We start from the raw sequence: 16,896 nt of genomic DNA on the forward strand, positions 1-16,896 counted from the left end.
TCTAGATAAAACCACTAGAATAGAAAAGGGTTCTTGGTAGAACCTGTCAGGTGGGTTCTAGATAAAACCTTTGGAATATGTGCAGCTAAAGTTAGCAGTTGGTCTGTGTAGCTGATGTTGGTGGTTGGTATTTTCAGATTGTAATACCAATAATAATCCCCATTTTTGATAAATATCTTTTTGTAACTGTAATAGAATACAGTTACCTTTCTTTTTATCCTAATTATGTAATCCTATTACATGTAATCTGTTACTTCCCAACCCTAACCTTTACTGTAGTGTAACTACTGTATTGATGAATGCCTCAGTTAACGTGAACATCAGTAGGAAATGATCATTAGACACATTAGTTAACTATTAAAATATGTGTTAAAGTTTATTAGGCGTTAATTAATGTTAATTAATGTTAATTAATGTTAATTAATGGATCCTTGTTGTAAAGTATGATAGATTCTTCCATCAGATTTCAGCTTCTTGTTTCTATAATGTTCTCCAGCTCAGAGTTTCTGCTGCAGCGCTCTTATTGTGAAATGTGTGGGTGCACTTCTCTATGTACTATATGGTGGATCAATGATGTCACTGCAGAGCCGACATGTAGAACACACACGCTCCCTGTGTGTGTGTGTGTGTGTGTGTGTGTGTGTGTGTGTGTGTGTGTGTGTGTGTGTGTGTGTTGCGTTCAGACATGTTCACCACTCATGTCTCTGTGTTTCTGGATGTGTGTGTTTGATCCTGAGCCAAGAATAACACAGCTGTCTGCTTCATGTCTGCGTTTGTCTCAACTTACATAACATCAGCTGAGAGACAACAGACAGAACGTTCTCCATAGAACCCCAGACAACAGTCAGGCTGCGTTCAGCATCTCCTCAGACAGAACGTTCTCCATGGAACCCCAGACAACAGTCAGGCTGCATTCAGCATCTCCTCAGACAGAACGTTTTTATCTAGATCTCACCAATGAGGTTCTTTTAAGAAGGATTTTATCTCAAACCCTCTCAGCGGGTTCTCCTGAGAACCTTTTTATAGCCCGTGACGTCTATAAAGAAATCACACAGGCTTTTTAAGAACCTTTTCATATCGCAAGAGTTTTATCTAGAACACACCCAGGAAATTTGCTTTAAGAACCTTTATATATATATCAATGGTTTTCTATCTAGAACACACTCAAGGTGTTCTACTATGAACCTTTGTATATTCCAAGGGTTTTATCTTGAACACACTCAGGGTTCTATTAGGAACCATTTTAAATTATTGTACACAGAACTTTGACCGAAGAGTTCTTCAAGGATATTAACAATCCTTGAAGAACTCTTTCTTTCATGCAGGGTTCTTTGGATGAAAAGGGTTCTTAATTGAACCCGTCCAGGAACCCCTTGATGAACCCTTTCTTCAAAAACTGTTTCCTCAGACGCAAATGATTCTTGGTAGAACCTCCGCCACTCAAGAAGAACCCTTTTGGAGTATAGGAACTGACAAGCTAGCATGACATAGTTGATACAGATGGATGCGTGAGGTCGTCCAGTGTCACATGACCACAGGAACGTCACTCGAGGAACGTTTTAATGTGAAATTCACTGCGTCTGAAATCACTCTGCACGTCAAACAAATGTTTTCTATCCTTCAACATATTCACAACAAACTGCTGCTCATCACAACATCCGTCACTTCCTGTGAGCCTCCTTGTTGGTTACCATGTAACCATGGTACCATGTAACCATGGTAACCCTTGCTAACAATGAACTAATTCAAAAAAAGTATTACAGCCAGAAAAGTGAGACCTTCCTGATGTTAAATTAAATTTTTACTGATGTTACACCACAACTGCTTTGTTTGCTGTCCATCTTGCTGTTATCTTGCTGTTCTCATCACTACTGCTGCATTGCATTGTGGGATATTTATGCCTTTTATTTATGTGTCAAATAGTACGCACCTCGTGAACTATTGGTTTTATACCAAAGAATCTCACATACTGTTTTAACATGTTATAGACTTTCAGAAAGCCATAATGATTTGTAGATGTAGGTTTATTATTGTTTGTTCCTTCTTTTGTTTTGTGTGATTGAATGTTTACATTAATAACTGTCATTATGAGCATGTTGATGTACAGAATCTCACAAAAGTGAGCACACCCCTCACATTACGTCACACTTCCAGGCAGGATTATCACTTTTTAAACAAAAAAATCCCAAATGAAATCAAATTAAGTTCAGTGTAGAATTTCATTAACTTGTATTTTATGCGTTTGCTTTTTTTTTTTCCTCCCTCCAGCTTGCAGCACAGAGGTGAAAGTGATGAAAGTGATTTAAGTGTCGATTACCCATAATGCCTCTGTGGGAGCCAAGCGTCACTGGTGGTGACCATAATATCATGTTGCCATGTTATTCAATTTACACAGTAATTATGTTGCTGGAGGAGCAGAGGAAGTGATTCTGTCTCTTTCATTATGTTCCTGTGTCTGTATTTACACATCTGTCTGTCTGTCTGTCTGTCTGTCTGTCTGCCTGTCTCACTCTGTCTCACTCTGTCTATTTTACTCTGTCTCATTCTGTCTGTCTCTCCCTCTCTCTCTCTCTTTAGGAGCCATTTTGGACTCAGTTCAGCTCGGGTGCTCCAAACACGGTCAAGCTAGTCACAATGAAAGACACAACTTCCGGTCAAGATGATCAAAATAAAAGTCAGCTGTGTTGCACCATCACATTATAAACTGAATATTTGTCTTTAATAAGGGAAAATCTGTAACACAAGAAAATTTGAGCAGTATATGAGTATGAGGTAATGCAACTGTATCATCAGTCAGCACTTTGTATCGTGCAGCTTCTGATATACTGTGACGTGCATTTTATTGACAGAAAATCCAGAGGTGCTGTGGTATTTTGTTTTAATGACTGAACAGTGTTTAAAGATCTAGAAATATTAATAAATTTCAGCAGCGCCGAATGAGCTTAGTCAGCTAACGTAGCTGCACGGCTAACCAAGCAGTACAGTTAGTAGTTAGCTACTTTAGCAACAAGCACAGCTCCATCAGGAAACTTGTATTCTGCTTTTCTCCACAACAGATCATCCAGTTTCCCCCAAATCAGTGAACAGAGTTACAGAGTTCGTTCTGTGCAGCTAACATTCAACTAACTTTCTCTTCTACTTATTATTGTATTATGAAGAATTGTTTTGTGAATTTTTTAAATGTATTTTAATGCCATACTGCTGCTTTAAATGTGTCATTCTGATTTTATGTATTTTTTTTTTTTTTTAATGATTTTATGTATTTTAATGCCACAAAAGCACTTTGAGTTGCACGTTATGTATAAAAGGTACTATATACATAAAGGTTGTCATTATGATTATTATTATTGTTGTTATTATTATTATTATTAGTAGTAGTAGTAGTAGTAGTAGTAGTAGTGTTAAGTGACACACCAGACCTTTTCAGACATATTTTGTAATTAAAAGTATATCAGCCCGTCAAGATCTCCTGTCGTTTAATTTTGAAACCGGAAGCAGGTGTTTCAGGGTCTGCTGTTGCACCTTGACGGACCCTCGTGCCTGCTGTCCCCAGCAGCCCCGACCAGAGAGGGAGGGAGAGGACACGGCGGCGGAGAGAGCTGCACTGAGTCTCAGAAAGAGAGAGAGGGGGGAGAGAAAGAGAGACAGAGGAGGAAGAGGGGGAGGAGGAGGAGGAGGAGAGCTGCTCTGTTTTCACACCTCCGTCTGCCGTCTCTTTGTCACTGTTTTCTGCGGGCTGGACCGTGCTTGACCCCGGGCTGAGCCGCTGCTGCTGTCCGCCCCGCAGCGCTCCCGATCGGCTGGAACTTCTCCGGAGAGCCGAGCAGCAAGAGGAGGAGGAGGAGGAGGAGGAGGCTGGATTATACACACTTACACACCACACTCCACACAAAGCCCAGCGGACAGCCCGCTCTGCTGCTCGGCCGGGTGCGGGCCTGGCTCCTGGCTCCTGGCTCCTGGCTCCTGCGGGTCGAGCTTTTACGCAGCGCTTCTTGTGTTAGAACTCGTGTTTTAAATGTTGGAGGAAGACGCGGAGGACAGCAGGAGTGAACCCGGAGGAGCAGCCGACATCGACTCACGCTAGAGGGGGATCAATATGTGGCTCCCGGGGCTGACTGGAGCACTTGTGCTGCTCGGAACTTTGTGTGCAGGTAAAGACGAGGACGCACCGGCCTGCTGCTCTGCTGCTGGTCTGTGGGTGAAAGGCTGCAGGTTGCAACATTGCAGCCTGCAAACACCAACACACCAGCAGAGTGTCCCAGTAACACCAGCATGGTGCACGCGCTGGGATTTTACACGTTTGTGCATGAAAGAAAAGCTTTTATTGTGGTTGTTTCTCTGCAGCTCTGTGCACCAAACCTCGCAGAGATTTGGGTGGTTTTTAGAAATGCCTGGTTTGTTGTATTTTTGCAGCACATGGCGACTCATGCCGGACACACTGATGGGGAAATATTCCACAAATCCTGCAGGAATCTTTGGTAACCCTGATGATGATTATTATGTTGGACAAATAGCAGAATATCCCAGCATGCTCCACACACTTGGATATCAGATGTGAAAGCTCGTTTATTGTGGTGATCCTGTCAGGGGTCTCCTGTGCACCAAACCTCATAGAGATTCTGGTCATTTTTAGAAGAACTCCCTCGTGCCTGGCAGCTGTTGGTCTGTAGTATTTCTGCAGCACATGGCGACTCATGCCGGACACACTGATGGAGAAAATATCCCATAAATCCTGCAGGAATGTTAGTGCAAGTAAATAATGTAAATGATGGTGGCATTTTGTTTGTCAGCAGGTTGCAAACACAAACACACCAGCAGAATGTCCCAGTTACACCAGCATTCTGTGCAGGAAGAAGGCTTTTTATTGTGTGCGTATCTGTGCACCAAACCTCATAGAGATTTTTGTCATTTTTAGAGATGTCCCGTCATGCAGGAATATTAACGGTAATCTGATGCAAATAAATAATTCTGATGAAGAATTTTCTGTGGAGTATTCTCCGCGCGCGCCTCTGTTGTGTGTGTGTGTGTGTGTGTCTGTGTGTTAGAGGTGGATTGAGGATTCTGTCCTCATTTTGCTCCTAAAAATCTGCCTCCAGCGCGCGCGAACACATATGAGACTGCAGGTGAGCGCGTGCATGTGATCAGAGGATGTGAAATGCACCTGTGTGTGTGTGTGTGTGTGTGTCCGTGTTCATTGTCTGCCCGGGCCATTCGGATCAATAATCGATCAGCAGACGGATCGAGCTTTAAAAAAAATCACCCATTTCTTCCTCGGTGTCGTCCACGCGCGTTTTTACTACACGGCGGGGAGCGCGCGAGTGGATGGATGATGAATGAAGCAGCTCGCGGGGAGCTCGCGGTCATGTGGCCTCGTAGTAGTGGAGAGGAGGCGTGTGTGCGCGTGCGTGCTGGAAAAATACTACACAGACACACGCAGCATGAGACATCCCATAATACTCCTGTAACGTGTGTGAGAGTGTGTGTTTATCAGGTGGTCTGTGTGTTACAGTTACAGTTCAACAGAGCCGTTTCCTTCAATACTGTTCTATATCAATTATTAGATTTTATTGTGTTTTACTCACACAAAGTGCAGCCTTTTATTTTAAAAATGTGTTTTGAAACAGTTACTAGTTAACTGTTAAAAATGTAGTCAGTAATGTAATAAGTCTTGCAATATTAATGTAACTTGATTACTTTCTGTTACTTTTGGATTACATCTAATGTTATTGGTTGGTCTTTGGAGCTAATGTTAGCGGTTGGTCTGTGTAGCTAATGTTAGCGGTTGGTCTGTGGAGCTAATGTTAGCGGTTGGTCTGTGTAGCTAATGTTAGCGGTTGGTCTGTGTTAGCGGTTGGTCTGTGGAGCTAATGTTAGCGGTTGGTCTGTGGAGCTAATGTTAGCGGTTGGTCTGTGGAGCCAATGTTAGCGGTTGGTCTGTGGAGCCAATGTTAGCGGTTGGTCTGTGGAGCTAATGTTAGCGGTTGGTCTGTGTTAGCGGTTGGTCTGTGGAGCTAATGTTAGCGGTTGGTCTGTGTTAGCGGTTGGTCTGTGGAGCCAATGTTAGCGGTTGGTCTGTGGAGCCAATGTTAGCGGTTGGTCTGTGGAGCTAATGTTAGCGGTTGGTCTGTGGAGCTAATGTTAGCGGTTGGTCTGTGTTAGCGGTTGGTCTGTGGAGCTAATGTTAGCGGTTGGTCTGTGGAGCTAATGTTAGCGGTTGGTCTGTGTTAGCGGTTGGTCTGTGGAGCTAATGTTAGCGGTTGGTCTGATTTAGCGGTTGGTTAGCTGATTTGTCATCATTTGGGTACTTGGAAAAAATGGTTTTAATTGAAAACACTGAAATATTAACCATTAAGTAATTTCAATGAGTTTACTCCTGATCATTTCTGAAATACAGTTTTTGGAGAATTCTAAAACTCTCAACATAACATTATTAGTCGGTAAAACCTTTTTTAAAGAGTTTGAGTTGGGCTCAAAAGTCAGAAAACTTTTGGAGTAAGTTGCCTTGAAATTTTGATTTTTCTCAACTGTTGTTTTTATTTTAGACATTTTAAGTGCTTTATTATAGATGTACTGTAGATATAAATCTTAAATTTTGATATTGATGTGAGATTTCTAATCAGTACCAATATTCAGACTTCAAAATTTCTGATAATTGCCTGCAGGGTTTGATCACTTTAATCACCCGTTCAATATAGAAAAACAATGAGAAGTTTTTCCATAGTGTTTGACAGATCAGCTGGGCTCACACTGCAGGTTGTCAGCTGATAGTCTGTCCCACTTCCTGTTTTATGTCCACAGGTGTCTCGTATCGATGACTTTGATCAGATATTTTCTAACACAAAGGAAGATTATTCAGTGAATATTGTGAGGGAGCGGTGATTAAGTCGTGTTTTGTTATTGAAAACCTCTGAGGCTCTTTGTCAGTCCCTGGAGGAATTTCACAAGTTTTAATTAGTGCAAACACACACACACACACACACACACACACACACACACACACACACACACACACAGAATATTATCTTTACTGTTGGAGGATGTTTGGCATCTGGTATTATCTAGCGATTATTTGAATTATCGACTAATCAGTTGACTTTTCTCCATTAATCTCTTAATTATCTAGTTCAGTGTTTCTGAACTCTGGTCCTCAGAGACTCACTGTCCTGCATGTTTCAGGTGTTTCTCTGCTCCAACACACCTGAGTCACATGATCAGCTCGTCATCAATGATCAGCTCGTCATCAATGATCAGCTCGTCATCAATGATCAGCTCGTCATCAATGATCAGCTCATCATCAATGATCAGCTCATCATCAATGATCAGCTCGTCATCGAGCCTCTGCAGACGCCTGATGAGAACCTGAAACATGCAGGACAGTGAGTCTCTGAGGACCAGGACCTGGGAAACACTGATCTAGTTAATCTGTCACAATCTTGATTGAAATATTGGGGCTCCACCTGTTTTCACGTTTGGATCTATTTTTCAATGTGTGATCAATCTGGCAATAATTTTTCCACTAATCAATTAGATGTTTGGTCCATAAAATGTCACAAAATGTTGATCAGAGTTCAAGATGACGTCCTCAAATGTCTTGTTTTGTCCACAACTCAAAGATCTTCAGTTTCCTGTCAGAGAGGAAAGAAACCAGAAAATATTCACATTTAAGAAACTGAAATCAGAGAATTTGGACTTTTATTTTGTTGAAGAAGGACTGATTTGTCCCAGTTCTCATGAATGAGTAATCTTCATTCTGTTCCCACATGATATGATGCTGTCAGACAGTTTCTGTCTCAACATAAAAGCAACTTGAGGGTAAATTTAAGGGGGATCTGTGTTGCTGAGGGTGTAAATCTAAAATTAGAGAATCAGTCTGTCTCTGTCTGTTGTTGTTGGACGGTTGAATCGCTGCCCTCGCACTACTACGACTCCCCGCAGGGCCTGAACACCAGCAGAGACGAGGGGTGGCGGGGTGAGGGGGGGGGTGGAGATGGGGGGGGGGGTTGCCCGTAGCTACAGGCGAGACTTAAAGGACCAGTGCCTGTTTTTCTTTTTTTCTTTTTTCCCTCCTCATGGCTCCCCTAAGATTGATGACATGAGGTCAAGAGGAGGAGGAGGAGGAAGAGGGGGAGGAGAGGGAGGAGGGGGGGAGGAGGAGGTACTGGGTCAAGAGCAGACCCAGAGGGAGACGCAGAGCGCTGATTTGAAGCCAGGTTCAACGTGGTGTGGAGCTAAAGAGCTGGAGGAACGTTGGATTTATCCTCCTGCAGCAGGAGTTTTTCACAGCAGAAGATAAAACCAGCAGCTCCTCCAGTTTACAGACACAGTCCTCCCAGTCCTCCCAGTATCTACTGCAGTACAAGGACACATATTCGAGTAAAAGTAGAAGGACTGATTCAACTTGTTTACTGCAGTAAATGTGAGAAAATTCAGGCTCTGAAATGTCTCTGTGCAAAGACAACTGAAGCTCAGCGTCTTTTACATCGATGTCATCTTGTGTCTTTTATATCTTATTACATCTTAAGTATTTTGCATAGTCTTATTCTTATTCTTCATCTTGAAGTGTCTTTTGTCTTTTTACATCTTGTTATGTCTTTTACATCATTTTCACCTTGTTACATCTTCTACGCAGTTTTTGTCTCTTACATTGTGTTGTCTTCTACGGTGTTTCTGCCATGTTGTGTCTTTTATTGTTACGATGATGATTATCGTGGGATCCCAAGAAGAAGAGAACACAGGTTCCACATCACACAACATGCAGAATAAGAAGGAATGAACACAGAACACTCCAACAGTGACAGCTTATGTAGGGTTACCTAACTATACATAACGGGTTTATTTTTGGACAGAGTCTTGTTCACCAGACTTACTGGCCCCCTGCCAGCCATATATCTGTTACCATACACTTCATGTAGGAGCGAACAACATACGCCGATCACACAAACACATCCTAACAGTTATGTCATCTTTGTTTTGTTACATTTCTTACATAGTGTTTGTCTTATAACATCTTTTATGTTGTTTTCACCTTGTTATGTCTTTTATGTAGTTTTTGTCTTGTTATGTCTTTTATGGCCTTTCTGCCTCGTTGTGTCTTTTACCTCTTTTATGTCGTTTTCTTGGTACATCTTTTACAAGTTGAATCATTTTCGCCTTGTTGTGTCTTCAGGGTAATTTTTATTTTTCAACTAGTGATCAATCTGGCAATAATTTTTCCACTGATCGTGTTTTTGCTCGGGGAGGATCATGAGACTGTCAGGCCCCGTGAAAGAGTGTGATGAAGCTTCGACAGAAGGAGAGAGAGTGTCAGAGACTGAATGTCCATCAGGAAAGAGAAATTTAGACGCAGCGCGAAGCTGAAAAAGACACGAACAGACGTAGATCTGGTGGGAACTGAGGTGGAGATGCTTCCTCTCAAGTCTGGAAGTTTGGAATCAGCACAGATCCAAACTGAAACCAACACTGATTACGAAAAAAGTAATCTTGGACTTTGATCAATATTTTTCAAAACTTTCTGACTTTTTATGGACCAAACATCTAATCAGTCAGTGGAAAAATTATTTCCAGATTGAGGTGGAGCGCACAGACGTACGATTGAGACTCTCCAGCTTGTCTGCAGAGAGATGTGATGAACCTTGGCGTGTTGGTCAGCTTTGTGTTGAGCAGATGGATGTTTTCCTGCGGTGTAGCTCAGACGTCCAGCAGTGTGTTTACAGTAACCGAGCTGCACTGTGGACGTTTCATTACACTCATTGCTCTCTGTAATATATGAGTGGAGCTCAGCTGACCTGTTTTCTCAGCGATCGATACTGTGGGTAGAGGAGGAGACCCTGTTTTTATTGTACACCCCCCACCACCTCCTCCTCCTCCTCCTCCTCCTCCTCCACACACATACATCATTAGCTCTGGAGAGGCCTGCAGAGGTTTCTTTGTGCTTTGAAGGAAAGAGATGGAAGATGCTCACATGTTGGAGAATCAAACGGTTTGTTTAGGACGCTGAGCAGGAATCAAACCTGTGAACCTCATGTTTAGTGCCTTGCTCTGGCCACTCAGCATTTTTTATTATTAACATTAACATTGAAATGTCAGAATTTTCTTCAGTGGCTTTAAGATTTTTTAACACGAGGCGTGAGTGTGGTGCAACGGGATGAGAATATGAATGAAAAGTAGAGCTGGATCCAGAGCTCAGTGTTTCCTGCTAGGAAGAGTACTGATTGGGAAGAGCTGGTCTGGCTCGACTCGATTTGTCTCGGCCCCGTCAGCCCACCATGGCCGGGGTTTGTATTTCCATGACACCCGCTTGAAGTTGTGTCTTTTAACTGAAGACGAGCTCGAGGTCTTAAAGAGTCTTAAAGCGATGGATAAACCTTTCATGTGTCTGGGATAAACGTGCTGTTTCATTAAATCCTTCATAATAAAAATCCCCTGTTGTTTTATTGTTTAAACGCTTTTATTTTGAAGCAGCAGCACAAATAGGAAATGTTTGTGTCTAAAGTCAAGTTTACTTGGCCTTCATTTAATTGTCATGTTTAATCTTGGGCTTCAGAGTCAGGAAGTGTCGACGAAGTCCAGCCTGAGTCTGAGTTTAACGTCATATTAAAATGAGAAAAGTATGAAATGTCCACATTTGACAGGCTGAAAAATTACTTTAATTCTTTTGATTATCGATTACTTGTCAAATAGATGACTTGTTTTTTACCGTTTGTGTAGTCCAGAAAGTGAGCTGCCAGATTTACTTGCCCATCATGGTATTGTAGTTGCCCTGGGCTGGTTGAGGCCTGACATGAATAAGGAGGGTCGGGGGAGAAAAATAATCTGTTCTATAAAGTATAGTAATTTTTAAAACAATTCCTGAATCATGTTTTGATTGTTAAATTGTTTTTAACATATAAATTTATATAAATTAGTCTGTTAGCATGATGCTAACATATAATGGGAATGGCCATTGACGCAGTAACATAAATTAGCATTGCAGTTTCTTAACAAACAGATCAATTTTTCTTGTCATATTTAACATTAAAGGATCGTGCACTGATTTCACATTATTAACTCAGTGTGTTACTCTGCTTCAACACTGAGCAGCTACAGTAACCTCAAAGGGTCAAATATACATATATTTATATACTTGGCATTTTGTTTGTGTGAGACTAAGATGAACTACAAAAATGAACCAATCATAGCATTAAAACGTGTCTTAGAATCTCAGCAGAACCAAAGTGTTCACCCATCCACCAACTATCCCGTCCTCCTTTAGAGGAGTTCCTCAGGGTTCTGTTTGGGGGCCCCTCGTAGTGTCTTGGGTTTTGTGGTGTGTGGTTCCTGTGTTGGGAATGTGATGTTTCAGCTCGGCCGGCGTTCACACTGCAGCAACACATACCTGCAGCAGGAAGAGGCGAGCTGTCACTGCAGCTTTACGAGCAGACGGAGGGGGAGACGGAGGGGGAGACGGAGGGGGAGACGGAGGGGTCATAAAAGACAGAGAGGGGTGAGAGGATCGAGAGAGACAGAGAACAGTTTGTACTTTATCAATTTGATCACTTTTTAAATGATTAATTTTGAATAAATACTGAGGATTCCTGATACTGTAATCAATTATATTAATTTACATTGAATGTAATCTGTTAAAAGCAAAATTTCTTACATATTCTGCAGATTATTAACTAAAAAACAATATAATGCTGATTTTCACAGAAAGTTTTACATCAGAATGTATTTGTGACATCACTAAGTCTAGTTTGTGCACTTCTTCTGAACGAAATGACCAGTAATGATTACAGATTATCGGTGATACTGTAATATTGTATATTTTATGATTTAAAGTCCAATATTGAATAATTTCAGAGCAGTTTGAATGTTCAGAGGGACTTTTCATAAATTAGGCCTGCTGAGCCGTGAGCAGTCTGCCAGTGAATATAAAACTTAATTTTATGGCCAGGACTGTCATCATAACTCTCTCTGTAACACACACACACACACACACACACACACACTGGCAAACATACAAAACACACACAGAGAAACACATAAAAGTCATTAGCAGAGAGCTGGTAACGTTGTGTTTGTTCTGGCTCACAGCAGAACGCCAGAAAGTAAGAAACCAGCCTGCAGACACTGAAACAGACACCGAGTTTATCAGAGATTTAATCATTTGTTTATGATCAGATTAAAATCACAGCTGCAGTTAAAGCATCTTCACAGGGTTTTTTCTTCAAGGCTGGTTAACTTGATGCAGAAGGTTTTTTTTTTTAAATCTTAAGTCTTCTGAACACAACAAATATCAGACAGTCAGTCTTTAGAAATACTGAGGTCATCAGATGAAGTCGGCAGATCATTTATCTACTGAAAACGTTGGAATAAAGTTCTGCTCTTAATATTTACAACTTTTACAGTAAATTCATTCATGAGAATTGAGACAAATCATCCTACTGAACAAATACTTTACCTCACATGATATTTTATAAATGACATATTTATGAGACTAGAAGAGCTGAAATAGTTTCTGTGTCAGTTTATATTTAGAACATAGAACGTCCATGTTGTTACACCCTCACACCAACTTTCATCCAAATCTGGACAGTAGATTTTCTAATAATGACTAAGAACCCAGATATCAATAATACAAACGGTTAAGAACTTTAAGTCTTTTCTGGTCCGACATGATTCGTCCCAGTTCTGAAGAACAGACGAATCACAGTTCGTTTGCTGATTGAGAGCTGCTGAATCAGTCGGTCAGCAGTCAGTCAGTGTTCAGGCAGTCATGTGGGACAACAGGCTGTTGGTTTCCACCTGATAAGCTGTGCAGGCATGTGTGTGTGTGTGTGTGTGTGTGTGTGTGTGTGTGTGTGTGTGTGTGTGTGTGTCTACCTGCACAGATAAAGTGTTATCTTGCTATTCAGGCCCAAAGCACACAGTGCAACAATAGAGTACAGGACACTTTATCACAACACACAAACACACACTGCAGGGATGTGTCCAGCTCCGTTCAAACTGTCCAATCAGACTGCAGCGTTCCTCGTGCTCATGGTATAGAATAACAGCAGTAAATGGCAGAGTGTTGGTCTGCATTGTGTTTGGGCGGCTGTAAAGTTTGGTGCCTCGCTGTGACAGATGGGGGGGGGGGGGGATCCACAGCTCTCTCTCTCATTGACAAAGTGACGGCTCCCAGGGGCCCAGACTGCCCTCTGCCCCCCCCCCACTCATTTGTTCCCTCGCTGCCCTCTTCTCTCCCTCGAGGACTGCAGGAATGACTCTGTCTCTCTGCTGCCATTTGTCCGGGGATGGGGGGCCCAGTCTGTGTGTGTGTGTGTGTGTGTGTGTGTGTGTGTGTGTGTGTGTGTGTGTGTGTGTGTGTCCCGTCTGGTCTCACAGAGACGACGGGGGCAGATGTTGTCTGGACGACAACAACAAAACACACACTCTCTCTCTTATGCTGCTTGTCTTATCTGGAGGTTCCTCTCCTGCAGCTTGTTTGGATTGCATCAGACTGAACCACTCAGTTATCAGCTGTTTCAATGTGAGCTGTCTCGTGCACGCCTGGCCTCGTGCACGCCTGGCCTCGTGCACACTCACCTGTGGTCTTGAAGACTTGTTGAGATCTGGTGTTTTGTCTGCAACAACATTTCTGAAATTGTGACATGATCCTGGGTCCTTAAGAGGACGTTCTAGGATGTTCCAGCAGGCTCTGAGAAGGCTGTAGGGGTTCTTGAAGGGGTTCCAGGAAAGCACAAGTGGTTATATTGGTTCTCAAGGTTGGGGTCTACTGGCCCTTCTCCACCAAAGACTGGTTCTTGAACCATTTACGTTCAGGATTCTTGGATCCTTGGTTCTATCTAGTGAACCAGCCCATGTTTCCACCATTTTTTTAAAAGAAGGATGTCGTCAATAATCCTCTACCTTGTGCCTTAGATCCTGTCCCCACCACTTTTTTAAAACTGGTTTTTAACAGGTTGGCTGAGGAATGGACGGACTACTCACTGGGGAGTGTTGGTGGTCCTTAAAGGTGGTGTGGGGACATTTTAGGAGGTTCCAAAACTAACTGAATGGGTATTAGGGGCTAATTGGTCCTATGAGTGGATATCAGCATCTTCTTCAAGGGTTCCTGGGCTCTTTGGTGGGTTTCAGGCTAAAACAGCTCTGTACAGAGGGTTCTAGGAGGTTACAAGGCTACTTTTAAGGATGTGGTTTTGGAGACTTGGTCTAGAGGCCATTCAGAAATGTTCCATTGGGCTCTGAGGTGGTTGTAGGCGTTCTTGAAGGGGTTCCAGGAATTGGACTCTTTGGTGAGTTTCTGGCTGTCTTTGAAACAGTTCTGTGTAGGGTGTTCTAGGGGGTTCCAAGGGTACTTTGAGGAGTTTCATGACTCCATGTGAGTTGGTCTCAGCATCTTCTAGGGTGTCCTCGGGCTTCTTGAGGGTGTTGCAGGGCCCGTATTGAAGAGGGGTCTTCAACATGTTTCAGGTTGTAATGTGGGTATTTTAGGTTTAGTGGTCTTTTTGCATCATTTGAAGCGATATTAAAGGGGTTCTGGACCTTTGTGACATTGAAGCGGGGTTAATTAGAGCCTCCCTGTGGTTCTTTAGGCTGTGTTTAGAAGTTTGGGGTATTTTAGATACCCTCAAAAAAGGTTCTTGAGGGAATACCAGCTGTAGGTTTTCTGCTGCTTCATAATGAGGTTTGTTGGTTCTATCAACTGCCTGTTCTTGAGCAGCAGAATCAGAACAGTTCTATTTCTCAGTGGTTAAATGTTGTTTCTTTGTTTCTTGCTGGAACACAGACAGATAAAAAAAACTTCTAAACTTCTGTGGTTTGGATTTATTCTCTTTGCTATATTGTACTTGGTTTGAATGGAGTCTGACGTCTGCTGACAGGTTCACAGAGCTGCAGCTGTTTGCAGCTCACAGGTTTACAAATATACAGATGTCGGCCATAATTCAGATTCCACTACAATGAGCGTATGTGCAGAACGTGTTGACTGTTCCCATGAGAACAAGCTAACAGATGGCTGCTGGTTTAACGAGTAATCTGCAAAAAGCATATGTAGAGAAATATACACAGGAAATCTGTGAGGACACTTAAAGAGTGAGCAGGAGAAGTTCAGGACGAGAGGATGGAAGGAAGTCAGAGAGAAGGTCTGAGGTCTTCCTGCAATACTAATAATACAATATGTCCAACACATTTCAGATGGAGGCTGGTCTTCAGGACTGTGTCTCTGAATGATGGGTGTCTCTGAGTTTCTGTCTATGATGTTTTAAATGTTTTTGTACTGCAGCTGACTTAACGCTCATATAAAGATGGTCAGATCCCATTATGTCCTTACAGATTCAGATACCTGAACATTGTGCATTGGCTGATCTGAGTACAAGGGATGTCACAAGAACCGATGCTTCTGCTCCAAGATGAAGCTAAAATCTGAAAACGTGATGGTAGTTGTTTTTCTGCGAGACCGTAGGTAGCTGTCATGCAAACAAACTGTTGTCAACAACACGTTGAAGAAGGTGCAGCGACAGCGACAGCGGCGCCTTGACTCATCAAAAAGAAATCCAGAGTCCTGTATGGCAGCACTTTGTGTTTGAGGGAGATCATCAGGGATTAATAATGAGTCAAACACTTCCAACTTACCAGCTTAGTGAAGCAAGAGAGGCGTTCAGATGGTTTCAGTTCATCACATTAATAACATGAATGATTCTGATGGACGTATCCGTCAGTTCATATCAAAAAGATGCAACGAAACAAAAAGATTTAACCAGACGAAAAATACACAACAAGACAAAAAGACGTAAAAGATGTAGCAAGACAAAACACATCGTAAAAAGACGTAACAAAACAAATCAGATTTACCAACATGACAAAAAAGACGCAACTAGACCTTGTTGTTGTTACTAATCATTTTTAATTCAATGCAAAAAAAAAAAAAAAAGACAAAAACATAAAACACAGGATGAAAAACAACATCAGACATAATGAGATGAAAAAGAGCGTAATAAAACTAAAACATAAAAGACACAACAAGATGCAACAGACAAAGAAGAAAGGTTCAGTTGTCTTCGTCTTAGTCAGTAGAAATGTCTTTCAGAGGACGACTCTTTACTTTTATACTTTGAGGACATTTCTGAACTTTTTCACTTTTACTGCAGTAACAACCAGTTTTTGTTCTTCTATTGTGAGGAGAAACACAAATATGTTGTTCTTTGAATGTTTTAAGTAAAAAGACGGTTGGACGGGCAGAAATTCAGAGACGTGCCGTGAGTTCGATTCTCTCTGTGTTGTTCTTTCTCTCCAGCGATGAGGCTCGCTGTCTTGGAGGTCAACTCCATTGTCTGCAGCCCTGTGTGCTGTCAGGGCCGACCACACTGTGATGGATGGCACTTACAGCTGGTGTGTGTGTGTGTGTGTGTGTGTGTGTGTGTGTGTGTGTGTGTGTGTGTGTGTGTGTGTGTGTGTGTGTGGTTGCATAGAAAGAAGCCGAGTGAGTGAGATCTGGTTAATGACAAGCTCTACTACTCTTTCTTTCCTCCTCCTCTTATCATTTTCACAGAGAATGGTTCAGCAGCATCGAGGCTGACTTGTGAGTGGCTATAAATAGAGTGTGTGTGTGTGTGTGTGTGTGTGTGTGTGTGTGTGTGTGTGTGTGTGTGTGTGTGTGTGTGTGTGTGAGAGAGAGAGTTTGGGGAGGGGAAACCCGTTTTGGGATCCAGCTGGATAAGAGCCAGGACTTGGCTGAGAGTAGGAGGAGAGGAGAGTCTAAAGGCGTCGCTCATTTCAAATCAGCTCGGTGAATCACTGGAGTCAAATCTGAGCCGTGAAGTGATCAGTGTCCTCCAAGGACAAATCATTTCAGATTTAAAATGAAAAAAACAAAGTGGTTTAAAAAAAAGAACAGAAAATGACCCTTTTCTCTAC

General features: G+C 42.2%; 1 protein-coding gene across 1 annotated transcript in view; it reads left to right on the top strand.

The window, feature by feature from the left end:
- The first annotated feature begins 3,651 nt into the window (after nucleotides 1–3,651).
- The window catches only part of acvr2ba (activin A receptor type 2Ba), a 28,182-nt gene continuing 14,937 nt past the window's right edge, over nucleotides 3,652–16,896 (top strand). The window contains exon 1 of the mRNA XM_084747352.1: nucleotides 3,652–4,151. Coding sequence (XP_084603478.1) covers nucleotides 4,097–4,151 — 55 coding nt within the window. The 5' untranslated portion in view covers nucleotides 3,652–4,096. The remainder of the gene's footprint in view (nucleotides 4,152–16,896) is intronic.

This window comes from Lutjanus erythropterus, chromosome 21 (genome assembly GCF_056507025.1).
Source record: "Lutjanus erythropterus isolate fLutEry1 chromosome 21, fLutEry1.hap2, whole genome shotgun sequence".
Classification (NCBI taxonomy): domain Eukaryota; kingdom Metazoa; phylum Chordata; class Actinopteri; order Lutjaniformes; family Lutjanidae; genus Lutjanus; species Lutjanus erythropterus.